Source organism: Morone saxatilis, unplaced genomic scaffold, assembly GCF_004916995.1.
Source record: "Morone saxatilis isolate NCDOM2014 unplaced genomic scaffold, NCSU_SB_2.0 Contig4, whole genome shotgun sequence".
Taxonomy (NCBI): domain Eukaryota; kingdom Metazoa; phylum Chordata; class Actinopteri; family Moronidae; genus Morone; species Morone saxatilis.
In genome coordinates, this window is record NW_023339984.1 from 15,397,706 (window position 1) to 15,410,487 (window position 12,782).

Sequence of the window (12,782 nt, forward strand, 5' to 3'; positions counted from 1 at the left end):
TATCCCGAGGGAAATTCAAGAACAATCTGGAAGCCTACAAAAAAATAAATAAAGCCAGTGTCAAACATTGAGGCCAACACACACAGATTCTGTAACATCAGTAGCAAAGAAGAAAAAGTAAAGTTTTTGCAGCAATTATTTTATTTCTTCTTTTTCTCCTTGAAAATCCCTTGTACAACATTCTCAGATCATCAATCATGCAAGAAAAATTACAGTTTTTAACTGTCAAATGTCTTCAAGCAGTCATACAGAAACAATCCTGGCCCTTCACACTTCCTCAGTAACCCCGAAATTCCACTGGATGTAGATTTAAGTCAGTTTGGCTCCGATAAAACCCACCAAGAGTGCTTCAGAAGTAGAGCGTCGCGCCTGCCCGACGTTGTTGCACTGTGTATTTTTGTCCTTAAAGGACACAAAACTGTGTGTTTCTCCTCTTAAAATCTCCTCTGATCCGTCTCTGACTGACTGACTTCTGGCCTGGTACCACAACGTTAATGTAGCAAGAAATCTGATACGTGTCTGCGCGGGGTATTTTATTTTGTAAATTGACCGAATTCTCTATGCTGTTTCAGTGTCTGACTTCCCGCCAATGCAATCTTCTCTGTGAAGCTTGGTGTGCTGCTGCAATAGAGAGATGCTTCCACTGCACTTCTGGTGGAATTACGATCATTGTCTAGAACGGGTGCGATCAGCCCTGGCGGCTCTCACAAAGTCCCTCGGACCATGACATATTCAAAAAGTTGCTAGATAATAGTTAACATCTGCCTGTGGTTGCACTTCTTGCATAACTTAGATTTAAAATCGAACAATCTGTGTGCTGTTTGGACATAAAGTTTTCTGATTCTGGTTTTGTTTGCAGAACACAGAGGGAGCAACAAGCATCCATACATAGACCTTTTTTAACTCTTCCTTACTCCTCCTCCTCTCTTCTTTTATTTAAATCTTTAAAGAAGCAATCCATCTGCCCCTTCCCACCAACGCTTTCGAAAATTCGATGATGCATCTGTGTTAGAATAGAAGTAGAAAAACAAATTGCGAAACAACTTAAATTGTCGGAGTTGCAATTTTGTACAATTTGTAATAATTTAACTGAAATTATGCATTTTAGCAAAACTTACTGCCAACAACAAATTATGATGCAAAACCTCTGGATCTCTGGGCTGTTTTCCCTTTCTGTATTTGCCTTGGTCTGTCGTCTTAGCTCTCTGTGGATGTGCATTATGTAATCATACACTGACTGCATACAGGCGCACACACACACACGACACAGTCATTCAATGGGAGTCGCTGAGAGATTAGACTTAGCTGGAGGTGGCGTGTGCTTGATGGGAGGGGCCGTGCGCTTTAGAAATAAACTTTAATTTCCTGCAGTCATGGGAATTTGACCCTTTTATCCCGACATGCACACATTCACATGGACACAAACACCCACTCTCAGTTTTTTCCTTTACTAATTGGTGTTTAAGATGGAAATAAGCAAAGAGTTTCCATCTTTATGCTCCGGAATATTCTGGATAGTACAATTTGCGATGCAGGGAACTCCGATCGTTCCTTAATAGGGAAAAGACCCATTCTTGAATTAATGATTTCTAAACAACAGCTTTGGTAACCCAAACAATGGCTTCTTCTTCATACACCCGGTCAGGGAGGGAGGATGTAAGAGCTCGTAAAACAGAGGACCCGACAAGAAGCAAAATGCACACCATCAAAAATGACACACACACAGAACTGCTCCCCCTCATACACACACCACACACACCACACCACATCATAGCATCTACTGAAAGCGTATTTTTTGCAGTCAAACTTCACTGTTGCTGCTCTAAAAGAAATTTTCTTGGGTTATAATCTGCTGAAATTAGGAAAACACCATAACAGTTGATCTAGACGGTCAACTTTCCTATTTCCTGTACTTAGATGAGTGTGGCACATAGCTTATCTGTGTTTAAGAGAGACCCAGATTTTGAAGAAGGTTAAAATCTAAAAGCGACATGGTCACCTCTTACATTAGCTAGCTAATATTGCTCAACCGTCATTGGAGCACAGAGCAAAAAGGGGCGGGACTTAATTAATCCGCTTAATGGACCCTTCCTATCGTCCTGGCAACAAAAGTCATTTTTTTTAAGTTGTTTGATATACGTTTGATTTATCAGTGTTTAAAATGTGAATTTTTTAGTTTTGTATCATGCAGACAAACATAGTTTTGTGTTTTGTGCTATTCATTTACCTCTCTAGATTTTTCTCACACACACATACATATAAGACACACACACACTATTTCCCTTTGTCTGTCATGTCTCGGGCAGTGCAGCCATTAAGCAATGGGCTGTTCAAACAAACAAACACCAAGGTCTCGTCTATTGAAATGGTGCGCTCTATTCTTAGAGCTGAGGAAGAGGTATGAGCACTCAGGAGAGAAAGATAATAAGCGAAAGAGAGAAGAAAAGGGGGGAAAAAAAGGTCGTAATGAGGCCGGTTTGAACTGGCAATGTGTGTGTTTGACAGAAAGAAGAGATAATTGAGATTATTAAGTTAATTTAGGGAGCTGAATGTGTGTATTGTTCACAAGACAAGAATTTTATTTACCGTGACTTTGTCTCTTCTTTTTTTTTTACAGCAATACACAAACGGAGAAAATCTCTACGCAGGAAGTTTGACTCCTTCTCAAAGGAAAAGAAAGAGCGAGGTAAGTTGATCACACAAACAAAAAGTCATGTGCGGTTTAAACATAAAACCGTCTCTGGCCACAGTTTGTCTCCTTTTTAACAATCTTTATTCCCACGTGAATGTGTTTCTTCTGTGAAGTCCCTGAATGACCCACAGACTCTGCAGTGTTTGTTACAGTAAATATTATCAAACACAATGTCCCTTCTGTCCATTAAAACCAGCCTCACCGCCACTGACGTCCGGTGGCTTTTACCACTAATGGTCTTACATACTTGAAATACTGTGTTTATAAAGCACAAGTGGCTCAGGGCTGCAGACTGACTCATGGGAGCGTTCGGTGACTCAAGCTCGTGGTTCGTTGTTTCTGTACCTTTCTTGCGTTGTTGTAACATAAACTTGATAATGAATGAACTCACAAACGCCCTTGGCATGCTCCTTAACTGTCTGTGTCACCCTGCGATTGCAGAACCCGACTCCATCAGTAGAGTGTTTCCTGGACGTGCACACCGATGCTCTGATTACTGGAAGTAACCAGCTTAGAGTCAGATTTTATTCACATTTACATTGTTCAAAGTGATTTAATTATGTGGTTGCTCATAGTCTTTTGAAACACGTTACCTCAGACTGCCTTGAAATTTGATTATCTCCTTATTTGCAAGAAATGGCATCTTAGGTGAGATTAGTTATGATCTCTGTTTGACTCTGTTTTTCAAGAGAGGTTAGATTACCTACCAAGTAATCTGCCTTGTGGCCCCAAGACCAGAAGGAGACGTTATAGTTTCTCCTCATACAAAACATTTTAAATACAGATATTTATCTGAAGTTTTACTTTGGATGAATTTCCCCACAACTTGTACAGATCTGCATCTTCATGGGCGGATCTAAAGGGGTGGCTTTGAACCTTAATACCACAACTGATTAACTGCGATAGATCTTTACATTCCTATTAATTGCTCATGTTGTGTGTACAAAATTTGTAACAGAATTATATTAGTTTTTACTGGATGTAAATTTGTACTTAAAGCATTTTTTATTTGATTTGGTGGCAGGCATTAAGAATAACTCAAGAGAAATAACCAATCTTCTTGCTGATGGTCTTGTGTGCTGATGTAGCTCATACAGAGGCATCAGTATTAAATTCAAACTGTTTCATAACCAGCTAAACGCCTTGCTGCACATTTAATTACTAACAGTGCATCATTCCCCCACTGTCTCTAGCTCAGATTTCCTTCAGATGTTATTATCCACCCGCAAAGATAAAAGGAATTCAGTCTCAGCCTCTGACCAAACTGAACCACAACGTGCCAACCCCCTTTATTGCTCTGAATGGGAAGAAAATGATCTGATTTCGGTTTCATAAACACATGAAGCTAATTTACACAGAAACTAGTGTCAGCTTCAGTTTTTACTACTTGGTTCAAGCCGGAGTCTGCTTGTAAAGTTGTAAAGCCCCAAAAATAAAGTGTGATTCCTCTGTTTAGTATAGTATTGGTCATAGTTGCCTTGTTGTGAACATGTAAACGCAGCTGTTTCTTCAACTCCCCTCGTTTTCATTTCCCCTCTTTCATCGACTCTCTCTTCTGCTTTATTTACCTCCCTCCTCTTCTTCCTCTAAGCCATGTAGCCGCTCATCTGCCAGTGTGACCCCAACCTCTCATAAAGAGATGTTCTCTATTCTCAGGTGATTATCACAGCACTGCAAGATGTGAGCCAAAACACACAACGCACACACGCACACACGCACACACACACACACAAACACACACACACACACATTCCCAGGCTGTCTCCGCAGGTCTTTAAATCCTGCCTCCAGCCTCTCGGGACTTAGCTGAAGCTAACCCTGCTAATCAAAACACAGAACATTGGGACCTGGCAGCGCTCCTGCTGGCTCTGCTCCCCTACTACTGATGGGCATGACTGTGTGGCCTTCAGGCACCGGCAGGTAGTGGGTTACAGGCAACAGTAAAGTGGTAACTGTAATTTATGGGGAGTTACTGTGAGAGAAATGGTAATGAGTAAGACCGTTTTTATGTAATTTGCCGTTATTTATGCTTTAGGAAGATCTGTATATTCCAATTACAGTTTCTAATTGGATATAAAAGTGTTACTGTTGAAGTTTAACTGTATAAATAAGATTATGGTTGCCTCAAAGTCCTGTAAGAAACAGCGTATTTTATGATGTGAATATGTAAACATCCCCAAAAATTCATACTAGTGATTTCCTGCAGCACTGAGCTTAATCTAGTTGCAGGTTTGGAATTGGTTGTTGGACCACGTAGGAAGACAATAGCCCATTTACTGGAGTAGCGTACTTGAGTATAATTTTTGAGGTTCATTTTCTGCCACTTTATACTCACTCAAAGCTCAGGCGGTAGAGCGGGTCCTCTAGTAATCCTCCGCAGCATATCTCCCGCTTGCTCCTCTGTTGCGTCACAGCCAACTTTCTGCCCACTTAAAGGCTGATTGTGATGCAACTGAGTAAGAATAGTTTGCAAGAGGTTAAGGTTAGACACGTAAAAGCTTCAAACTTCACAGGTTAAGGTATTTACTTACAAGATGTGATCTCTTAATGTTTCTCCTTATTTCAACCAAAACCTGATTAAAGAAACCCACTGACTTTGAGTCGAGGGAACCGAAAGTCCTAAAATGCTAACTCATTTCCAGGTTTTAGGACTTATTCCTGGGGCACCCCGTTACAGGTGATGGCTGAGGAAGACGAGGGAGTTAAATAGCTGAAGGCGGTGTAGCAGCTTGGACGCTGAGCTCAGGGTTGGTGTATGCCGATCGAACGACTGCCAACTGTTTATTTGGACTGCCTGGTGTTAAGGCTTAAAGGAATCAAATTTGGTCATTCTGTGTGTCGTCCGACCATGTCTAAAAAAAAATAATACAGTTTCTACCTGCTTTTTTTGTACGTCTTTCTGTACGTCTGCATGAACTGGGCATGAAAGGGGCTCTCAGACGCCATTAGACCAACCAACTGGTAGTGTTTTGCATTTCTCTTTCTCCTTTGGCCTCCATCCTGCTCTTTTTATACATTACTTTCAGGAAAAGGTTAAATAGAAGTTACAGAGCTTCCTATAGTTTGCTTCTGTGTTGTTTCAGTCGGGTTTACACAGAGGACATCCTGTTACATAAATACAGATCCTTGAGGGACCAATACTATCATCCAGCTGCTGGTGTGGTGAAGGAGAAATAGTAATGAGTACTGAGCAGCATCTAAATATATCTTCTTTAGTCTTCCAGTAACAGACGATGACTTGGGGACTAAAGAAGGAAAAGTAGTGAAATTCTTGAGCAATAAGGCTTTACGAGTCCGACACACACAGCGGTCTTCCTGTCTGAGTTTTAGAGTGTTTGTTTTACCGTTAACTCAGGACGTGTCCAAAGTGGTCTCATCAATGAAATGCTAAATGTGGTGAGCTAAACAGGGCTGTCAAAAATTAAATACGACTTTTGGTAAATATTAAGGAATGTCAGTTGGCATGAGTGAGTTCTCCACTTCATGTTTCAGAAATACAGAGGTCCTGAGTCTATATTCCCCCTGTGCCTCACAACCTAAAACCTATAAGACAAAATACATCAACAATTACAGTCTTATGTAAATAATTCAAATGGAGTGTAAAAACAAATGTAAAGCTTAAATTTTTGCCAGTTTTAAGGTGCCTTAAACCTCAAACAAATGTTTGACTTAAAGTTAGCCTCTAAAGAGTTCAAAAGGTTTTTACATTTTAATTTCACTGTCAACTGTCAACATTTCTATTTCTAACATATCTTTTATTGAGCCGATATGTTTCTCTTGTACATTTGTACAATCAGTGCTAAAGTTCATATAGTCCTTACAATTGTGCATGTGGTATTGGAGTCATGAGGAAATCATAGACAGGTGATATCTAAATAAAATGAGAAACAGAAAAAAGAAGTATTTAAGTGCGAAAAAGTAAAAAGGGGTAAAAAAATGTTTTTTTCATATTTATTTACATCAATGTTTAAACACAAAGATTTATTCTTACTGTCAGAAATGTAACACTGGTAGAGAAATAGCCTACTAAATCCTCTTTTATTTAAAAATATTTGCCCAAAAACAACAGTTCTTTCTTTGGTTAATGGTTTTAATTGCATTTGCATGAATATTTTACAGAACAAAAAAGAATCATATTAAAGTAAAATAGAAAGGAGTATATTAGGCCTATATTTATGTGTACATATAATATATGTGTTATCATTTCAGACCTCCGTTAGCTACACTGCCTGGCTCTGAGAAGTGTTATCCAAGACTTCCAAGCTGCCACAGCCAACTGTTAAATTGCTATTTAATCATCAACTATTTACTTTAAACACCTCAAGTACAGCTAGCACTGTCGTAGTTGGCATTCGATGCCAGAAAACATGGCCAAATGTCAGGAGGCAGCGGCATGGAGTGGTCAGCTTGGCTGTTCCTGGCAACAGACGTCAGGACTGAGGAATAAGCACGGGCTTACTGATCAAACAGGGCCATTAAGTGCAGTGAACAAGACACATTAACAGATGACATCTCAATGGATGGGGCCAGTTCTTGTTGGCAGGGGACGTTGTGTTTGTTTGAAACGTACCAGATTACACAGGGTGTAATGCCAAAGTGTCCATCATGATTTCTCCCTCAATAAGCGGCAAGGAAGTTGGATTACTGTTATTAAATATCTGCACTCAAAATATGGTGGAAAAATGGCAAACGGCCACTGATGTTGATAAGATGTAAATGTGGTAATTACTGCTGTTGAGTCATCCAATGGCAAGTTCCTGAAGAGTGAAAAAGCAAACATGTTTTCATCTTAAACCACATACTGAAACAATTACAACACAAAACTAATTCTTGTCCTAATACAACAAATATCATCCAGATTGGCATTTAGACTCCGCAGGAACTTTTCCAGAGGCCATTTTCAGATCTTGACTGTGTTTTGACCAAGGAAATTAGGGATTAAATTCAGTACCTCAGTCTCTGATCTTGGTGCCAAGTCCCAGCGCTGGGGGCGGTAGTATTTTCCAAAATACCAGGAACTTTCTTGGCGGAGTTACCAGTGCTGAACGTAGCTCACTGACCACTAGTAGGCTCTGAATACTACAGCTATAAGTAGACATTTTTTTTTTATATTTATGGACATTAAAGCATGTAGTTTAACTTCCTAACTAGAAGGACCAACAATGTGCATGAGAAGAACGAGAAAAAGATCTGTGCTAAAAGGAAGAGGTTAAGGGCTAGCAAGCTGTTTGAGTCTGCAAGAGTAATTGGAAAACATAAATAACTAAACACAAGCACAAATAATGGTGATAACAATGGTAGCCTGAGTGTTTGGAACAGTGTTCAGAAACTGTATTAACAGAGAAAGTAGCTTTTGATATCATTCTCTACCAGATTGATAACATGCTTATAAACCATTATCTCTCATCTGCCATTACCAACAGCCAGTTAAAACTTAGCTTGCAGCCTTTTTTAGCAAGCCAGTGACTGTTAGCTTGTACCAGTGGCTACAAGCTAATGCTAACTGGCGCTTGGCCAACAAGGCACCTGTCAAGGAGCTTATCTGTGAGCCTGGCACCTGAAGTAGGCACATGTAGTGGAGGGCTGGTCAAATCAGCCTCAAAACAAGCAGCAGAAACCTTAAAAAAGGGGTTGTAGAGAAACCAAAAACTTGGATAAAGGTTTTAGTGACGAATTTGCCTTTTGGAAAACAAGAAATTGCATCTCAGATACAAGTTAGCTCTAAGCTCAATCTTGGACTGCAATTTGGTGTTGAAATGATTAAATCCTTAAGAGAAAACATTCCCTAAACTCTGCCAATTCCCTAATTCCCTAAACTATTTTATAGTTTTGGCTATGATCTGTCTGGAATACAAGAAGATTATTTACCAGCTTTTTAGAGACATGTGGATACCATGGCAGAGCTTTACAACTGCTTTGACAGGGTATCACAAAACAGGAAGATCTTGGTAGTAAAAATGGAGGAAGACATTCAAAATATTCCTTCAACTTTGAGTTGTACAGTTTTGAAAAGCAGTATATAACTTAAAATTGAAGTTTTCTTTTCTGAATATTGCATTTTCCAGTATTTCTCTGCTGACCTACGAATGATATGTTCATGTTGCTGTGTAAGCGTTGAATAAACTCCTCACACAACCTGAGAGTTATTTCAAGCTGAGTCAATCCCATACATTTTAAGACTTTACGTGGCATCCTGCCAGTCTGCCATGGCTGTCTGACCTGCTTGGGAAATTTCTTACCGGGTGTGACTGTGCACATGTGTGTATGTTAGCTGTCCATGTGTCTTCATTCAAACAATCCGATAACGACTCTGTGAATGTGAGCGTGTAAGTATAGATGTTTTTTTCTGTTTCGTGCACGTGAATGACACATGCAGAGTGAGCTCTAATGCCTCACTAGCCTTCTGTAACATCAGTGTGTATTTTAGGTGCGGTACAGTGGAGCAGTCACTTTACACCCAGGGTTGGCAGGATGTATCAGTCGTTGGACGGCACGTCCTTCAACTGGCCGCTCGGGGAGTGCGAACTGGCAAACATCCTCCCTGATGAAATGTTATTTATCAAGATCCTTTTTTAGAGGTATTCTGTGGCTGATGTCCTGAAGGCAAAAGGCAAAATATTTGTTCTATAAAGACCCAAAGTCTTTTAAGGTACAAAACTATGCAACTGCTCTGAGATAATTATAACTAGATTCCAAACTTGTTTTTCTTCTTCATTTTTCTTGATATTAGTTCAGTCAATCAATCTGCCTCATTTTATCTTGAAACAGGTTATTTATTCTGGGAACAAGCTGTCTGGTAGATTTTTTTCTAACTTGTTTTTTAAGAAAATTACTTTTAGTCATCGGTAAATAGACAAAGCATACTTTTATAGATTGGAAATTTATCCAGTGAGTTTTCTTTATTTCTAAATATCAAATTGCAATAACTGACAGCGTGATTCAGTGAGGTTCTGTCTGACATTAGGGATGTTTCGCAAAAGGGTATTATTTAATCTATTTAATCAATTTAAATCAACATTTTGCCATCTCATAGTTTTAATAATTCACAAACTTTTGCGGATGATGTGCTGTTTTCTTTTGCAAAAAAACTCCAATCAACTCGCAGACTGTTGCTTTATTACTCTTTAAACCAAGCCATTGTTTTCATTGTTCTTAATGCTCTTATTTCACCTCTAGAGCTGGATCTTGTTGTGCCAACTGTTGTGGTCATGTGAAGTTGCACAGCAAAGGATTTGCAGTTTTAGCCGAGCTGCTGACCATGAAACTCCTGCCATGACAGTGACCTCACTCAGGTTGCGTTTACCTGTAGCCTGTAACGCCGGCGCTTCAATAAGCCTGTATCAATCTGAGTGTGATGTCTGGTTTGTGGCTGTGGCTGCTCTAACAGGATTACCTGTTTATCCCTCTCTTGCCTGCTCTCTACATCCATTCTGTCTATTCTTATCCCGCTCATCTACTTGAACTTCTAATCTCTCCTGTGGGGGGCTGTGCAATCATTGCGTTAAAAAGTTGAAAAGCTTTCACATACATTTCATCATGACATATAACCATGACATCAGTCTTAAATCTCTTATAAGCTTTTCCCAGTCATTATCTGCTCACTACTCTAAACTCAGCTGTCCTTCATTCTCCTAGTCTCTGTATTATGCTTCAGTTTCATTTCAATTAATTGTTTTTCAAATGTACTTTATACCTACATGCATGCAAAAAACAGAACATTACATGATTAGTAGGGATGGCTTGATACAACTTTTTCATGTCTGATACAGATGATGCAACCTTGAGTATCAGCCAATACATCTTTCTCCCTAGAACAAATAATCAATTAATAATACATACAGTATGTATGGATGCACTTTGCTAAACATCATGCTCAAACTGTGAAACAAATATTCTACTCCCTTGAAGAAATAAATACAAAAGCCAAAGGTGATTTTGGCCAGTATCAGGTTGGAACATCCTTTATGGTTGGCAGAAACATTATGACATCGGACAAGAGAGTAAAGAGCTACCTGCAGCACTGCAACATGATGAAGTTGGCTAATGACATTAAAACAGACACCTCAGATTGCATGAAATAAATATAAAGTTCACTGACACCAGAAACATTTAAGCAATATTTAAAAATGCTAATACTGACATCGTTCCCATCTGTTTCTTCCGTTATCTTTTTTCATGTTTTTCAATGTTGTAGCCTCATGGTTCACCAAAAAAGATACAGGATTTGGCGACAATGTGAGTCTGAAAAAACTGCATCCCACACAGTTTTTGTAACACCAAATAAGTGGATTTTTTTCACCCGAGTATAAATCATTCTTTGAAGGATTTAGAGTCTCTCAGCCATATCAGGCAACAGTTTGTAATAAAGAGTCTCAGGGTGATACTGTGCACATTCTTCTAGCATGAAGGCCAGATTTGTGCAGAGTTTACGAACACTGGACAGCCACTGTACTGGTATTGTTTTGAAGGGCATCAAACAACACACTGTTTCTATATCACAACACTGTCATTAAAAACACATCTCTTGATATTTTGGTGTTGTCTTTTTTTTTTATTCCATTACATAGCTGATCAAGTGTAGCTTTCCAGACTGGAACTGGCTCCCAGCCGGTGTCAGGAGATGGATTTTGCAGCTTTCACTTTTTCTTGACCACACACTCTTCCTTGTTTTCTTTTTCTTTTATCATGTTGTTCCTCAGGTTGAGGTAAAGCACCGTGTTTATTATCATGACCTTGGTGAACATTGTGATCCAGTTGATGTTCTCATCTGAACTCCATATCTAATTACTCTGTGTGAGAGCTGCTGTAGCTCAGAAATCCTCCACTAATTTGCTGGTTGAGACACAAGTTTAGTAACAGAGAGGTTGTGGCATTAAATCCTATTAAAGCTGCATGAACTGAATTTGTTTTGGTCAATGTGGAGCATATTGAAAACACAACGTTTACATAGTAGCACTTTTTTGAGTATTGGCAAATAGCTTCCAGTTTTATACATCTAGCAGACACAAAGGAACATCATTACTGTCCAATAAGTCCAATATTCACTCTTCTTTTACCTCTGTTTGTGTCTCCAAAATATCGCTTTAGCTGCTAAATGCTCTAATATGTTCACTAGCTAGATGCTAACTTGGTCTATTGGCATGTAGCGTACAGTGGCTTAATCAGAGCTTTGTTTTTGCTTAAAATAGCTGCCTGTGTCGGCTGGAAATGTAGGTCAATTAAAGTAGCGATATAAGGCTGAACACAACAGTAAATGTGTGGGCTGCAAAACCAAAACAATGAGCTAATAGAGGCTAAAAGTCTCCACAGAGCTGAAAGGAACTGCAGAGTTGAGTGATGATTCGTTTCTAATTTGTTTTTGATTGTCTCAAAATCAGAAACCTGAAAAAAAGATGAAATAACTTCTCCTGTCCCATCCTCTCCTCCCTCAGAATCGAACCCCATGGCGTTCGGCATCCCGCTCTCCCAGGTCATTGCCAATGACCGGGCCTACAAGCGGCGGCAGGACGCCCTGAAGGAGAGCAGGCGAGACTGTTTGGACCTGGAGGCCAGCATCCTGCGCTTCCGGGCCGAGAAGAGGCAGTTCTTTAACGGGAACAAGCCGCTGGTCTGCTCCTCGTCAATCACGGGCGGAGGTCCCTGCTCGCCGTCTGCAAACTCGGTGGCACCGGCGCCCATTTTTGAGATGCAGAACAAACCGCTGTCGCCTACGTTTCTGGATAACACTGGCCGAGGACAGAGGAGGGTGAGACAAACTTTCTTTTTATCTCGAGGAACCATTTTACTTTTACAAATTATAAGATTTTCATAAACTTTCTCAGCCCATAAAGAAGAATGTAAATAAATTCTCAGTTGTAAGTCAGTGAATCTGGGAAGTCAATTAGTAGTAACAAGCAAATAATTAATACGTAAGATCTCTATTTATCCTGCTATTGTGCATTTTTTTTATTATTATTATTATTATTTCATTATTAATTTTAAACACAGATGTCTTAACCACCATTTAAATGGTAAATGTTGATACTGTGACTGACGGATCGGTGAACTTTTACTTCTTTTCTTGCTCCAAGTGCAACAAAGTGCAATCTTG

General features: G+C 39.6%; 1 protein-coding gene across 3 annotated transcripts in view; it reads left to right on the plus strand.

Annotated features, from left to right (window-relative positions):
* The window catches only part of arhgap36 (Rho GTPase activating protein 36), a 76,986-nt gene that overhangs the window by 53,246 nt on the left and 10,958 nt on the right, over nucleotides 1-12,782 (plus strand). For all 3 annotated transcript variants that reach the window (XM_035675282.1, XM_035675283.1, XM_035675285.1), the window contains exons 3-4: nucleotides 2,618-2,686; nucleotides 12,124-12,437. In XM_035675282.1, coding sequence (XP_035531175.1) covers nucleotides 2,618-2,686; nucleotides 12,124-12,437 — 383 coding nt within the window. The remainder of the gene's footprint in view (nucleotides 1-2,617; nucleotides 2,687-12,123; nucleotides 12,438-12,782) is intronic.